Source organism: Oryzias latipes, chromosome 10 (assembly GCF_002234675.1).
Source record: "Oryzias latipes chromosome 10, ASM223467v1".
Classification (NCBI taxonomy): domain Eukaryota; kingdom Metazoa; phylum Chordata; class Actinopteri; order Beloniformes; family Adrianichthyidae; genus Oryzias; species Oryzias latipes.
Window position 1 is genome coordinate 26,690,460 of NC_019868.2, and position 16,495 is coordinate 26,706,954.

The following is a 16,495-nucleotide window of genomic DNA, read 5'->3' on the forward strand; positions in this document are numbered from 1 at the left end:
AAACAAAGATCTCATAAATGAGTTTGGAAGTTTGGAAATAAGCGGTTGATCATCGCACATCAGAGATGGAAGCTGAACTTGAACATTTTGAACCAGACTGGAGGACATTTGGATCAAAGTCTGAGGCTTTGATGACATTGTTGTTTTGTTTTCTATCATTTCATTTAAAATTGCTGGAAAAAGTTTCAAATGAGATAAAGTTTCCATCATCATCCATAATATGTCATAATGACCAAATACCATTATTAATCCAATTTTTGTAAAATATTGATTTGTTCCAACATAAAATATACCGACAGTTCCATATGGGAGTGTTGTGTGGACTAAAGTCATGTTTGAATATGAGTTTCCAGTTCAGTAACCCCTGCTGATGATAAGGAAGGTGCAGCATTGTTCCACGCACCACAGAGAGGACCTGCTTCACTGCAGGCTCTCCAAGCTGCAGGGGAGCCTGCAAGTATCCGTTCTCGGTTTCACAATGAGAGTGCCACAAAACCGCATGTTATCTCATACTGGAATAGGTTTGGCTGTAGAATTCAGTGGGAAAAGGTTTCTCCCCGGCCCCAAAAGTATTTTATCACAAACAAAATTAAAGAAATTTCTTTCAAAATTCTTCATACATTTTATCCAGTGAAAAACTTCTTTATCAAAAGGAAAAAAGATCTGGACATGAAATGTTCATTTTGTCATTTCCCACCAGAAACGGTGCCTCGTCTTTTTTGGTTTTGCTCCTTCACTCAAGTATTTTGGAAAGATTTGATAAATTTAATAAGAACTCATCGATGTAAAGATTATAAATTATTTTATGAGTTTATTGTTTTGGGATATTTTACACAAGGGAGATTTAATGCAGAGAAAATATATGTAGTTAATTTACTTATAATTATGGCTACTTCATACAGGAGTGTAAATATGCTAACAAAAAAACAGTATTTTATGTTTTCCAGAAATAAATGGTTCTGTATTTAAACAATATAAGATCCTCCACTAACAAAAAAGCTGTTAGAACAGTGGAAACATGGTCTCTTTTAAAATTTTCAAAGATTCCTTTGCTTTTATATGTTTTGTTTTATTTCTGCTTAAACTGTTTTACATTATTATTACGTTTTTTTTTTTGTTCATTTCCCTGGCAAACGTGACAATTGTCTTTTGCACACAGTGTGGAGTTTTGTGTTTGTTATTTTGTATGTGCAATATTTGTTAATTAAAAAAAACCTGCAGGGACAGGTGGAGCAAGGCGGCTGCACCCAAAGGCAGCTTTTGTCTTGTTCTGCGGCTGCGCGCGGCCGGCCCATCATTTCCGGCGCACGCTTAGGGCAGAACCATTCACACCCGAGGTGTTTTCCTAAAGTCCAGACTGGGGCAGTAAAAGCTGGCGGACACGTGGCTGTTAGATACATTATATACAGTCAAAACCACCTTATTTCGTTCTAATCCAATCTTGCATTTGTGACGGAATTGCTACTTAAACCCAAAATCCGAACAGTTGAAACCTGAAAATGCGCGCAGTCTGCGGTGCTGAGGCGCGCGTGGACCGTGGGAACCGACGGGCCAAAACGTGTTTATTGTTCGCGCTAGTGCGACAGCGGCACCCTGCAGAAGCAGCTGCTGGTTTAACGCCAGCGTGTTAACGAGCAACTGATGACAGCAAAAGGTGGAGAGAAAAACAACAATTGGAAGACAGGAACCTGGATGCAACAGAACCCACTTATACCTCAGAAACAAAAGAAGAGACAGCAAAACCTCCATCATGCGCAGAACATTTGTGTACTTGCTTTTCATTCAACAAAATCTTGTTCCAAAATTGTGTGTTTTTTGGCTTTTTACTGAGTGACCACAACGATTTTTTCAGCTGCGTTTTAGGTTAAAGGTTTTATCTTAATTGCATTTCTTCAAAAACCAGATGGTTTACAAACACTTTCTGTTTAGTCTATTATAAAATTTATTTTAGTTGGATTTGTAACCCATTGATGTTTGGTTGAAATGAAACACAAAGTTCCAGGATTATTTTGCAAATTGACACATTTCTGCCGTCTGACAGTTTTTCCACATGATTTACTTTCAACGTTTTGCTTCCAACTCCCACTGTTGCATCCCACCTATTGTTTGATTTATTTTTTATTTTTATACATTCTGAGGTGTAAATGTTAATATAATAACTAACATAATAGGAATATTATAAGAGAAAGAAAACCAGATTCCTTATATTGCCTTTACAATCTAATCAATTAATTTTCTGATGAGATTTTAGGTCCTTTTGTGCGGTTTATCCTTTAGTAGTGATTTTTTTACTGCTTTACAGTTTGCTCTAATAGTTTATCTTTAAAACAGTTTTTTTGTAGTCACACTTTTTAGTACAACTCCAGTCTCTTTGTTTTTACAGATAAACCTGAAACTGTCCAAATTACAATTTACAAAAAATTATGGCAAAAGATTTTTAAGCAGTTTTTTAAAAATGTTTTATAACAAAGATCAAACATGTAGAGACTAAATAAAATGTATAAATTAAAAAAAACTCCTAAAAAATAAATAAATATATATTTTGGTGATATTATTTGAGGGTTGGTATCATAACATCATTGCAGACAGCTGATGTACTGTACGGTGAACAAACCCCAAAATATGTTAGACACACAAGTCCAACACTAATATTATTTTGTATTGGTATATTTAGGAGGTCCAATGGCTTCACATGCATCTATTCTTTTTGTTTTTATATCAGTGTTGTCCTTTGGAGATGAAAGGATCAATAAATTGTCTGGATGGACAAGTTAACTGGTTGGTTTTGTGGGGCAGGAGTTTGTCACTAATGTAAGAATCAAATACGCGTTTGGTAAATAAGTTGCTTTAGAACGAATCTATGTGATCAACAGCGGTTAGGAAAGTTTAAACATGTCGTCGTGGCTCCTTCTCACACTTGAGCAAACTCTGGAAGGACCAAAGTGAATCTATTTCCAGTTTTATTCGATTAACACAGTGGCGGCTTTTCTTCTGAGCCCTAAACTGCACAAAAGCGCATCCTGACCTGAGATCAGCCCATTTAATTTAAATCTAAATCTATTTTATGACATGCTATGAACATAAGAGCATAATATTTGCACTCTGCTTAGACAAGATTTTAATGTTATGTCAGAAATGGGAATTAATGGACTTACAATACAAAGCTATGCATTGTATTGTTTATTTTGTGTGTGTCCAACATTTGCAATTGATTTTTTTATTGCTCTTTGTATCAAATGCAGGATAGTGATTGTAAAGAAATTTTACTGAAGCCTTTTATTTAAGAAATTTCTGTAAAAAGAGGGCTGTGAGCAGATTTTTCAAAAGTTTACTTAAACTCCAACAATTGAATCTGTGAGTCAGAGGGGTGAAAAGGTGTAACCAGATACCAAAATTTTTACTTTAATCTATTTATACAAACCTGATTGTGATAGATCTACCTTTAGTTAATGGTTAAATACCATAGATCCACATAGCATGAAGGAAATCTGATGTAAATCGATTTTTATTTGAAATAGTTTAACAGTCTCAAAGCAAAACACTTTAGTCATGTCAAATGGTTGATCACATCTTCATTTTACGCATTACCTTTCTCTTTACTCGATGGAGGGACGCTCATAGGGCGCATGTAGATTCTGCGGATCCTTACAGTCTGACCCTGAACAACCACCATCTGTCGCTTGTCTACATTTGTATAAAAACTGCTCTGAATGTCGTGGCTTCTCTTTAACACTTCAATGGGGAGCCTAGCCTGTCCAACCTGCTTTGGAGTATGTGCGAACTGGGCTGTGGATGGCTCCCCTTTCTCTGCTGGCGCTGCTGATGGGCCACTCCTGGCGCAAGGATCGCCCAGGAAATCGTGTTTTAAAATTCATCGCAACACATTTCACGTCTTATAATGCAGACATCTCAGAGCATATGGAATAAAAACACATTTTTCGCGTGGAATTCATAACAAAATCTAAAGCAGTAGCAAAAAAATTCAACTTTAGCTCCATGCGTAAAATCAAGATGCTTTTTTTCTCATTGGGCTTCATAAAAAGCTTTTTGTCTGTGCAAAATTTAAGACTCTATAAGGGAAAACACACATTTACTTTAAAATCATCCTTATGTTAGAGTCACTGCGGCCAAGGCCTCCACACCGGATCCGTTATGTGTGCGGAAACCTCAGCGGAGAAAAGAAGCTTCCCGGTGTCACGTGGGAGTCCTGCGCCCTGCGTCAGCTCCTGCTGGGGGGCTGCAGAGGCCGTGTCACCAGGAAGTATGGGCATCACGCTTGTGTGGATGCGTCCAAAAGTGGCAGGATTCTGCTCCGGGCGCGTAAAGCCAGCCTGGACTGGACCTGCCACGCTCTCTCCCAATTCCTGACTCTTACTGGATATGAAGTGGCTGACCTTCAGCAGGCAGGACCTCATTCCATCACGGTAGTGGTGCTCCGGATCTCCGGACAGGGTCCTGCCGGCCTGCTTTCCCTTCTCCAAGTCCGCCCTCAGGAATTCTACCACACTCTCGAGAATCTCTGCTTTCTCCACCTTCGGATTTTTAAGCTTCTATTGCACAAAAAGAAATAAAAACAAACAAAGAATTAAAAATAAACGTATTTCTGGTTAGGGAACACATCCTCAGACTCAGATTTTTACCTCATTCTGGGTGTGTTTCACCATCAAAAGCCGCAAAGTCTCCAAACTGTGGTTGATGCGCTCCCGTCTGCGCCTCTCCATCAGCGGTTTGGACATCTTGAAAATAATTGCAAAAACTCAACAGTTATTTCCCGACACGAATAAAGAAAACAAATAAAGAAGATAAACCTTACCCGTCTCGCCAAAGTGAGTTTGTTCATCTCGTCGGAGGACAAAGATTTCATGCTTCAGCCGATTGTTGGTGATCCAAACTAAGCGAGTGTCGCGTATTTGTGACCTCTTGTGTCCTGGCTGCTGCCACGCCCCCCGTGAGCACCTTTTACCTAACTGCGCGCGACCTGTGGATGAGCCGGGGTAATTTTTACCCGACTATTAGACCCATCGTCAAAAAGTACTTGTCATAAACAATGGATCAAAACATGATAAATTAGAGTGGTTTTCTTTTATTTTCAGCTGTGGTTTGTGTAACAAAACGAAAAAGAAAAACATAAGAAGTTCCTAAAGACATGCTCAAATATTACTGAAAAGGGAGGAATTTTAGAACAAAAAGTTCCTAAAAAAGAATACAATAATTCAACTTGGCCTTTGGTCCATTGCTGAGACACGCCAGACTTCCCCGGTGAAGGCACAGACTCCTTGACACGCGACACACTGAAATTCATGTAAAATAGTTTTCTCGGGTGAAAATCACCGGGCGATGGGGCTCTAAGGTCAAAGTTAATTTTGTTAAATTTGTAGGGAACGTATTTAACACAAGTAGAAAAATGTAAAATACTCAATTTGGACCTTTAGCTTAGCAGCTTTTTAAAACATATTAAAACACATTAAACAAATCTCTCAATTTTAAGATGTGAAAGTTGACATTTTATTTTTCATTTGCCATATTTAAAGTCACCCTCGGACATTTAAAATACATAAAAGAAAGACTGGATGGAGGTAGAAGCGGGTACTCCACGCCCTCCCATCTCCAAAAAGACCTTTTCTCCCGATTTGCATCAAAGCCAAATCGTCTCCCTCCCAACAAAACAACCAGCTTTTGCCATGAATGTTCTTATCGTTAACGGGATTGTCGTAACCATCTCAATAAGTGCGACTCAGTGGACGCGGTGATGAACAAAAGGATTTGACCCTTTGGGTATCTGTGCGCACAGCGCTTTGTTCCCTGTAATAGGCTGAGGAGTGGGGATAACACTGGGAAGATCGGATCACGGGCACCCACCAGAGGATTAAATCGCCCTTTTGGAGCAAACGATACTTCCGCTTGAAATTAAGGAGAAGAGGGCGATTAGTAACAGGCCAGAGATCAACGCTGGTTGCCATGGCAGCGAGGAGAGACGCTTTGAAACGCTTGGTGGAAGCGCAATTATGTCATGAAGATAATCTGAGTTGGGGGAAAAAAAAGTGCGCATGTGTGCTCGTGCGTGCATATGTCTTAAAGGCACGTGGACCCGGTCCGGAAATGACTCCTAATCATTTTTGGGATTAAAACCCCAATTTTTCGGTCATCAGACCTAAAGTAAACTAAAATATTTAACTCATAGATACATTTAACAATATAACATGAATTTATTTGTGCAGATAATTACAGCATAACCCGGTTTACGCACAAAAAGAAGCTAAAAAAAGATTACTATTTTTATCTTTTTATTTTTATCAATTGAACAATGAAAACAAGTTACTGTCAACATAAAGGGTTAGAAAAAGAATGAATACACAGGTACCTCCTTGTATTTGGATTTTTAATATAATATGTTAAAAATACAATTAACATATACTAATTTTAAACAAATTCTACTTAAAAAAGAATTTAGTTTAACTAAATGTGCGCATGTACAAGGCTCTAATTAAAAGGATTTATCTTTACTTCCTATACACGGACAAATTGTGCGCAATAAATAAATAAATAAATAAATACATCTGTCCTCTTTAGCATTTCTTTGTGTTTGCTTTATTTTCCTAATCATTATTTTAAAACACCACCAAAAACGTTAATACCGTAGCTGCTGCTTCGAATTAAGTTCGGTAAAACAAAGCAAAAACAACAACAACAACAAAAGCTGGCACGGGTGGGAACGCGCTCCCAACATCTGGTTTGGTGCGTAAAAGGAGCTTTTGTGACGCCTGAACACGGGTTTCAGGCTGACCTGAAGGCAGCGCACACTTGACGGTGGGGTGTGATCACTTCTGCTGCTCCTGACAAGACCAATGTCAAAAAAACAAAGAAAGAAAATAAATAGATAAATACAAAATCGCAGTATTTTGTGCTTTAGGATCTTAACAGATGAAGTCTTAAATTTAAAATGTCCTCACTTGGATTAATCGTGTATGTTGTTTTAATCCCAGATTGGGGAATGCTGAAATGTCACACGCCATAAAAAGAAGTCACAGCCGCTCTCTTTCTCACTTCACGTCTGTTCCCACGAGCTGAACAAGCGTTTCCCATGGTCTCACTTCACCACAGCATCTTCAAAAAGGGCTGAAAGGGATCTGCACAAAAGTTCAACAATGAATAAATGGTGTGCTGTTTGTCATTTGACTTCTGTTTCCCCCCCCGAAATTTTTTTTAATTTGAAAGGCATCAGACAAAAAGATAAATTTCCTGCAAAAAATGGCCAAAATCCTGATAGCGGAAGACGCGAAAGTTACTTTAAGCACTAAAGGTAAAACAAATGTAACTTGCTTTTTGGTGCTTACATGTTTGCTTAACTTGTATAAAAGCGTTATTATCTGTTATTTTATATAATTTTATTTGTTAAAAATTGTGAGTACACGTGAAAAAACAAAATGTATCATCTTCATAGCTGACTTGTTAAAAAGTTATGAGTTTTTAGAAATGGTAAAAGCTTTTCTTATAAATATCATAAATTAGACTTATAAGAAAATCTAATAGTTTTTACACCATAAACACTGAAATAACCTTATAACCTTAAGAACTTACATGATTTTTTTCAAGTATTCTTTATTTATGATTATTTATTATTTATGTTTTATAAAATAATAAAAACACACATATGTATATATTATTTAAACTACTTCAAGAATATTCAAATCGTTGATGAAAAAAGGAAATCTCACTTTTGGATTCCGATAAAAGTTTCCCTGTGACGTCACCCAGCTGCCAGCCAATCAGAGAGGGGGAGCTGCGTCCTTATAGGCGCCTCACAGGAGCAGAAGTCGCTTCTTTGCAGAGACTTTTGGGTCACACCAGGAGAAATGACCAGGAGACAGCAAACCACAGAGGACAGCAAAAGCGGGAAACGGGTAGGAAATTCGTTTTTGTTTTCTTTTAAAGAAACAAAGGTACTTCCTAAATGTGATTCTGCACTTTGTTGTTCTCAGTTCTGTTGTCACTTTAATAGAAAATTGTGATGCTTTTCCAGCCAAGATCTCTCATAGGGTAAGCGTGCTCTTGGGTTGCCAGGTTGGAGTCATCTTGCAGACTTGTTCAAAGGACCGTCTGATCTCTTTTGAGTTAACAGATTTGGAACAAAAACATTTCCTTTAATATGTGTCTATCCCTTTATTTAAGTAATTAATGGTACAAGTAAAAAATAAATAAATAAAAGCGTTTTAATCTGAAACCTTTCTTTGGTGTTGAGAAAGGACCCATGTGTGAAAGACCCACTCCGATGAAAATGGTGTTTTTAACATGTTCTTGTGGCATTTTTGTTAGCATCAAGGACTTACGTACAGATTTGGAAGCTAACAATGACATTTTTTTTATTCAAATCAATGTGAATCAGGAGCAGGCAAAAAAATGCAGTTTCAAAAAGATTGGAGTTGTGATGTAGAAGCTATAATCGGCTTCCTGCTCCGCTCCGTTCTGATGCATCCACCTGTTGACAAATAGATCCGTATACGTCCTTTTTTTATTTTTTCTCGTTTGAGCTGGAATCTGGATCTAAACTGTCCGTCTGGATAACTCCAATACAGCTCACCATTTTTGTTTCACTGGTAATGTTAGGGTGGGGTGGTGTTTGGGGTTGTAAGCTAGTGGGAGAGCGCATAAACAGATGGTTAATGGGAAGTGGGGGCGGGGTTCCTCCATGCCAACAGTCCTTCCCACAATTCAGAGGCAAAATCTGTCCTAGAAAACGACACAAGTTTTTAAAATGTTGGCTATAAACTGCATAAGAATGATGAAAAGACCACTGTGAAGGTTTTTGAAATAAATGATATGATGATCGGAGTGGGTCCTCAAAAGATGAGCAACGTCCCATCACAACTGAAAGTGCAGTCACATCAATATACCTCCTTGTAGATTCTGAAGCCCGTTGTGGAGAAGAAGCGAAGAGATCGTATAAATCAAAGTCTCGGTGAACTGAGAAGTTTGCTGTTGAATGTCACGTCCGATCCTGTGAGTTCTGTCAAGACACACACGACAAAATCTACATGTACAAAAAAATGGAATAACACATGTCCACACTTCCTGACTGTTGCCATCGACAGCGACTGCACAATCCTAAGCTAGAGAAGGCAGAGATTCTGGACTTGGCTGTGGAGTACCTTAAGAAGTGGACAGATAGAAAGAACGCAAGAGATGGTTAGTCAAGCAAACAAGTTTGTAAGAATGTCGTCAAATCTAAACATGGAGAATGTGTTTTGTTGATGTTGTTTTGTACCTCATATATTTGTCTTTAAAACTCCTGTTAAAACTCCAGCAGAGTCCAGTGCTCCTCCTCTCCTCAGCACTGAAACTGCAGGTTTCCAGCACCAGGTGTCCCAGCTGACCAGCTTCATGCACAAGGTGACGCCCGCGCAGAGGACACGCCTCATGGAGACGCTGAGGCATCACGCCGAGAGCCTGCAGCCACGACCAGACCCCCACGAGGGGCCCGACGCCGCGCCCGCCGAAACCCTCTGCAAATGTGACCACAGAGAAGAGTCGCCCTGGCTGCTTTTTCCGCCCCATTCCTCCTTCCAGCCCCCGTCCTGCTCCACGCCGTGCCACGACTATCTGTCCCCCCCGTCCTCCCCCTGGTTCCCTCACTCCTTCCCCACGTACGCAGCGTCTCCACCTTTCCCGTCCTTTGCCTGCTGCTTCCCCTCTCCCCCTAACCCGTCACCTCCGTCCTCCAACACCTCCTACTTCAGCTTCTCACCCACGTTTCCTCACACCAGCCCTCTTGGTCTCCACGTCCCACTTCTCACATCGCTAAGACACCCCCCAACCTCCCACACAGGGAGGAGTCCACACCAGAATGTTCAAACATGTGGCGACCCTGGTTCTGAGACCATGACGGACGGCGGAGGCACCCAGTGGAAATAAGCTGCGACTGTGGAGATGAGGGACCGTACTGTACAGTGTACATAGATATGACTATTTTAAAATTCTCTTCCCATCTATTAAATCTTTTACCAAACACTTAGGAGGACTTTGTGCATTTGTTTGAATGCCTAAGCGGCTTTATCAGTTATTTCATAATTTTAAACTGAATGTTTGAAATAAGAATGTGTCTGATTTGTTTCTTATTAACCATTAAAATTCATTTAAAGATAAAATATTGGGGTTGGGATTGTTGGGGATCATATTTAAGGTATTCTGGGATTAGGCTTATCATTCAGAGACAGAAGAGGGACAGCTCTACTTTATAGAATCTCATAAAACTGTGACGTGATTCTCCATAATCGACATCCACATTTGAGTTTACACCAAAGGCATGCTCCAAAAAGTAGACCCGCATAGAACGTGACATTTTCTTCCCCCCTTCTGCAGTCTGTGCTCCAACCTGAAACACTAAAATCTCTGTCAAACTGAAACAAACTACGTTGCAGTTCATCTTTCCCGGTTTAGCTCATTCTTTCTGAGCGATTATGCTGCTTTGTTTAAACAGCGCACCCTGTTCTGTGTCCTGATTGGCTGGAGACCCTGTCAATCAATCTCCTCAGTCCGTGCCGTGTCTCCTGCACAGAAACGCGGAGCTCTTTATGTGGTATATTGTGATAGACAGCAGTGATAACCACCGCCACCAATAGATGGTGCTGTCGGCCTGTATATGCCATGAGGAGTTTTCAAAGTAAAGTACATGTAAATGCTCATGCACCGAAAGCTGTGTCCCTGTCGTCTGTCCTAAGTAAGAGACCCGCTGATAACACCCACGCTAAGGTAACTCGGAGCAACATCATATAAAGTCACAACATGGTGTCAGAAGTGCAAGCTGTCGTGTGAGAGGGAGACTGCAGCCGAGCACCACAAGTGAGCTAGCTTAAATTAGCATAGTTCACCGTTGCTGAAAACATGGAGCAGTTCAAACCGCCATCGCCGCTGCTGCTCACCGGCAATCTGTCAGAAACTTGGTGCAGATGGGAACAAAGATTCCAGTTGTACATGACTGCAACAGGTGCGTTGGAAAAAGATGAAAAGGTTAAAATAGCCATTCTTCTTCACACCATCGGCGAGGAAGCTTTAGAAGTGTACAACACACTTGCTATTACCCCAGCCGGAGACGCACTTACGATGGAGGACATTCTGAAAGCATTCAAAGACTACTGTAGCCCACAAAAGAATGTTGTATTTGAGCGCCATCAGTTCTGGTCACACCCAATGATGTCAGGAATATCAGTGGACAGATATGTCACAGAGCTCCGTCAAAAAAGCAAAAATTGTGAGTTTGGAGCTGATGAGGAAGGCATGATCAGGGATAAATTGGTGTTCAGCATAAATGACACAAGACTGAAAGAGAGACTGCTTCGGGAGAATGACCTCACTCTTCGTAAAGCATTAGAAATATGCAATCTTCACCATTCTGGATGAAAAAGATGGTTACTGGCAGATCAAACTGGACGAGCCATCTTCTAAGCTCTGCACATTTAACACACCTTGGGGCCGGTTTCGTTTCCTCCGGCTCCCATTTGGCATTAAGTCTGCCAGTGAGGTTTTTCAACAAAAGAACTGTGAGACTTTTGGTGACATCCCTGGTGTATTTATCATCGCAGATGACATGATCATAGCAGCAACTTCAGAGCGCGAGCATGATGAAATCCTGCAAAAGGTAATGGAGAGAGCGAAAACAGCAAATGTGAAGTTTAACAAGGACAAAATTCAATTCAAAGTAGACACAGTGAAATACATGGGTCACATCATAACTGCAGCAGGCCAGAAAGCAGACGACACAAAGATTAAAGCCATTATTGACATGCCAACTCCAGAGGATAAACAAAGTCTCCAGCGTCTTCTGGGAATGGTAAAATTCTTGGCACAGTACATCCCAAATGAAGCGTCGGTTACTGCACCTTTGAGGCAGTTACTAAAGAAGGACACTGTGTGGCAGTGGCAACCACACCACACAGCTGCGTTAAGCACACTGAAGACGGCGCTAACTCAAGCTCCAGTTCTGAGATTCTATGACCAAACTAAATCCTTGACTCTACAAGCAGACTCTTCAAAAGATGGACTGGGTGCTTGCCTGCTACAGGATGGACAACCTGTATGTTATGCGTCACGAGCACTCACGGACACAGAAAAGAGATACGCCCAAATTGAAAAAGAGCTGCTTGCCATTGTGTTTGCTACCAAAAGATTCCACCAGTATGTCTATGGAAGACCAGTGACTGTGCAGTCTGATCACAAGCCTCTTGAAGCGATCATGCGCAAACCGCTGTCCAAAGCACCAGCCAGATTGCAAGGAATGCTGTTACAGCTGCAAAGGTATGAACTCACTGTCACATACACGCCCGGCAAACACATGTTCATAGCCGATGCCCTCTCTCGTGCTACAACAACCAGTGACAATGACTCCACAAGTGAAAATGGCTGTGATGAGAGAGTTGTGTATGCATTAGAGGCTACAGAGGCACTGAGTGAAGACACACTCAATAGACTGAGAACAGCAGTTGCAACAGACAGTGAACTACAAGCTGTGTGTGAAAAACACATTCATGGGTGGCCAGCTAGACGTAAAAGTTTAGACCGAGCACTATATTGCTATTGGCCCATGCGACACAACATCAGCATTCACAAAGGCATAGTCATGGTAGGAGACAAGATCGTGATACCACAGAACTTCCGACAAATTATCCTGGAAAAACTGCACATGGCTCATCAAGGTATACAGCGCACGAAAGCTAAAGCAAGAAAAGTGCTATACTGGCCTGGTATGTCCAGTGATATAGAGACTATGATTCAAAAATGTGAACAGTGCCAGCAAATGCAACCACAGAACCAAGCGGAGCCACTTGTTCCACACATGATTCTGGAGCTGCCGTGGATGAAAATTGGAGCAGATATTTTCGAGCTGGAGGGTCAGCCGTATCTGTTGTTGATTGATTACCTGACCAAATACCCAGAGGTTGTCAACTTACCAGACAAAACAGCTTACTCTGTCATTCAAAAGATGAAGTCAGTGTTTGCAAGACACGGGATTCCCAAAGAAATAGTGAGCGACCATGTTCCATTTGCCAGCTATGAGATGAAATCATTCGCAGATGCTTGGGAGATTAAGCTCACACATTCCAGCCCTGGTTTTCCCTCTTCAAACGGAATGGCGGAGCGAGCCATCAAGACTGTCAAACATGCACTAAAGAAAGCAATCCAGACCGGCACTGATCCACATCTAGTGATGTTGTCACTGAGAAACACTCCAGTTACTGGATTAAACTTGTCACCCGCACAAATGTTGATGGGAAGAGTCCTGCGCAGCACACTGCCATGTTCTAGTAATGTGTTGAGACAGTCAACCCCACAAAACATCCCAGAAAAACTACGAGACATGCAATCAAAACAAAAGTTACACTTTGACAAGCGTGCAAGACTACTACCAGTTCTATTTCCTGGTGACACTGTGCATATGCAAACCCGCCGCGGTTGGGAGCCAGCAGTCATCGTTCATCAAAGAGAAGAACCACGCTCCTACACCGTGCGAACACCATCAGGTAATACTCTCAGGAGGAACAGAAGGCATCTGAGGAAAACACACTCAAGTTTGTTTAAGGACACAACTCTGAATTTGGACTCGGATGGACTATTCTCTCAAAACCCAGAGTCAGTTGATCCACCAGCATGTGATTCCCCACAGAAATCATCTTCAGAGAGTATGGAAAACACAGCACCGTACTTCACACGCAGTGGTCGAGCAGTCATACGTCCTGCCAGATACAGAGACTAGTTAATGTGACAGTTTTGTGTTCATACTGTTGCTTTGATTTGTTTAATGGTTACGTAAAAGAAAAGAGTATGTTCGTTTTAAAACATTTTAAGAAATAAGTTAAATGTTTGTATGTCGAAGTTTCAGACTACTGCACTAAGATGCACATTGTTAAATGTAAGGTTGTTTACAATCTGAATTTGCCTAGCCATTATGTTAAGAGCATAAGACCGTCTAATGTTCAAATTATTTAGAGGGTGCTTTTGTGTTTAAACAACTGTTGAAGATGTTATGACTAACATGTCTTGGGAAAAGAGGGATGTGGTATATTGTGATAGACAGCAGTAATAACCACCGCCACCAATAGATGGTGCTGTCGGCCTGTATATGCCATGAGGAGTTTTCAGAGTAAAGTACATGTAAATGCTCATGCACCGAAAGCTGTGTCCCTGTCGTCTGTCCTAAGTAAGAGACCCGCTGATAACACCCACGCTAAGGTAACTCGGAGCAACATCATATAAAGTCACAACACTTTACATCTACAGAAATCTGTGATTCTGGACCATTTCTATGAAGGTTTGAGAAATTTAAGCAAGAGAGAAAAGTGTGAAATGTTCATGTCTGTGTGAGAAAAGTATATTTAGGCAGTGAGGAGTTTTACTGCCATAAACGTCTGTAATCATTCTCCTTGGATTTCACCAATCACAGTTATTTTTAGAACGTAACTCCTGCAATAAACGAGGGAACTCTGTACTGGTGAAAAGGTAACGCAGATATATGCTGAGCTGCAGCAGAAGACGTAGAAATGTGCCTTTTTCTTTGTTACTGGATGAGAAACAGACATGCAGGACAAAGCGCAGCTGCACAAACTGTGAGACGTGAGGAGCTGCATCCCTCAAAGTCTTTATTAGGATTATAACGGGAGAGGATTGATTATTTATTGTATTTTTTATTTTTTTTTAGGGTATCAGTATATTTTTCCTAAATTTTGGTCTTTGAAAATCATAGTCTTATGTGGTCATTGCTTTATTTCATAAATAATGTTATTTATTTTATTAAAAATATCATGAAAGAATGAAACTTTGTTCATAGCACTTTACAACTCATTGAAGGTACCAAAGGGCTTCACAATAAAAAATGATCTAAAATGGGAACAAAAGTTTTAAACTAAAAACTCTAGAATATTCCGTTTAGAATATAATTTTCAATCCAAATGTTTTCATCTACATTGCATGTTATTTCTTTCTCACTCCACGCATCTGCTCCTGGTCCGGATGTTGCTGTATCTTAAATGTAAGCTTGTCTTGCACCTCTCAGCCACCGTACTAAAGGGATCAGTACAAATGAGCACACTTAATTCCAAATGAATGATGGAAATGTATATATAAAAGTTTGTATTTAATGTTTTTACCAAAGTAGAATGGTCTGTGAGTCATTTTGTGTACCTTTGTATAAAGATCAATGTTCATTCAAGGAGGGGCATGCTCATTGAATTCAGCTCCAAAACGCCATCAAAGAGTACTTGGGAGTATTTTAAAATGAAAATTAAAATGAAATTATACTTATAATTACATTTGATTTACGAAAAAAACAAACATTCAGTCCTGCATTTCTGAGGGTGGCTCTATATCTAAATGGTAAGTGGCATTCACCTTTCCTTCTCTAAAGCAAGGTAATCCCAGTCCTAGTCCCGCTCCCACACACATATTCACCTATCACCTTGCCAACAATTGCTTTTCAGATAATTGTGTTGTTAATTTCTAAATTATCCTCACAAATTTTTACATGTAAGAAGTTACTGTGACTGAAACGTATCGATGATGCTTTTTTCTTCTTCAAAAATCGAAATATCTTCCTGCGAAAACTCAAATTTTTTAATAAAACTTTAAATATGTCAGTCTAATATTGACAAACAATAATCATTTAAAAGATTAGAAAAAAATTGTCTTTGAAGGGAAATGAGAAGATCTATCCTAACGAACCCTTTTCATGGATAATAAGTGAACGCATGTGTGCATGAGACACCTGAAGACCCAGTCATGGAGAAAACATAAAAACATTAAAGTGGAAAATGTTGGAGCAAAAAAAACCAACAACAGTACTTTTAGTGGAACAAGTTGAAGGTTTGGAGTGTGGTCAGTAGAGGGCAGCACTGACACACAACACAGCTGCAGCTTTTCTGTCATTTTAGGCCCAAACAAAAATGTCACAGAGCTTTTCCAACATGCATGATCCTCAAAATTCCTCCAGCTTTTTGTCTCTCAGCTCATTTTTTATCTTCTGAAATCATCTCCATTGGAAAGTCTGCAGAGAGGCTTTGACCAGAGGATTTGGCTCAACAAAACACAATGTGCCACGACAAACATGTAATCATTGTCCTCTTTTTTTATTTTTTTAATAGGAGAAACGTTCTCTTTACGAGCTTCATTAGTTGTGAGGTGGCCATTGTTCTTTGTCAGTGAAATAAGGGGGCTGGCACATCACCAGGAGCCCAATTCTCCACACACCGTGTTTTGATCATTCTGCACGCACGCATGAAAGCAGAGCAGGTTGCCGCCGCCAAAGAGGACAATTTCTGTGGCCGGGCACATAATTAATGGGGAAAGAGATAACCTGACAGTGGTTGAAAACTCTCTGGCATTTTCTCAGGACGAGCTGATTAGAGCTGATCCTGTTACCCCCCACCCACCCCCCTATAATGACTGTTTTTTGTTTGCCAGCCTGCATTCCTGATTTAAAGATGTTCTGGGCTGTGAAGGGGTTTGTCAGGGA

The 16,495-nt window shown here is 40.4% G+C and overlaps 2 protein-coding genes across 2 annotated transcripts; one reads left to right on the forward strand and one right to left on the reverse strand.

The window, feature by feature from the left end:
* Window positions 1-4,118: 4,118 nt before the first annotated feature.
* On the reverse strand, window positions 4,119-4,864 carry LOC100049417 (Her5). Its single transcript, NM_001104798.1, has 3 exons — window positions 4,814-4,864; window positions 4,641-4,736; window positions 4,119-4,550 (listed from the first exon to the last, which is right to left on the reverse strand). Exons 1-3 carry the CDS (start codon window positions 4,862-4,864, stop codon window positions 4,119-4,121), a joined length of 579 nt encoding a protein of 192 aa, NP_001098268.1.
* A 2,989-nt stretch (window positions 4,865-7,853) lies between these two features.
* Window positions 7,854-9,872, forward strand: hes7 (hes family bHLH transcription factor 7). Its single transcript, NM_001104797.1, is given in 5 exon segments — window positions 7,854-7,901; window positions 8,902-8,997; window positions 9,090-9,183; window positions 9,302-9,807; window positions 9,810-9,872. Coding segments are annotated over 5 exon segments (807 nt in total).
* The last annotated feature ends 6,623 nt before the right edge of the window (window positions 9,873-16,495 follow it).

Excerpts from the sequence above, each read along its gene's own strand:
- LOC100049417 (NM_001104798.1), bottom strand. The coding sequence starts at position 4,864 with ATGAAATCTTTGTCCTCCGACGAGATGAACAAACTCACTTTGGCGAGA. Across the intron at positions 4,737-4,813 it reads AACTCACTTTGGCGAGACGG|ATGTCCAAACCGCTGATGGA; the intron begins GTAAGGTTTATC and ends ATTATTTTCAAG. Across the intron at positions 4,551-4,640 it reads TGAAACACACCCAGAATGAG|AAGCTTAAAAATCCGAAGGT; the intron begins GTAAAAATCTGA and ends TTTGTGCAATAG.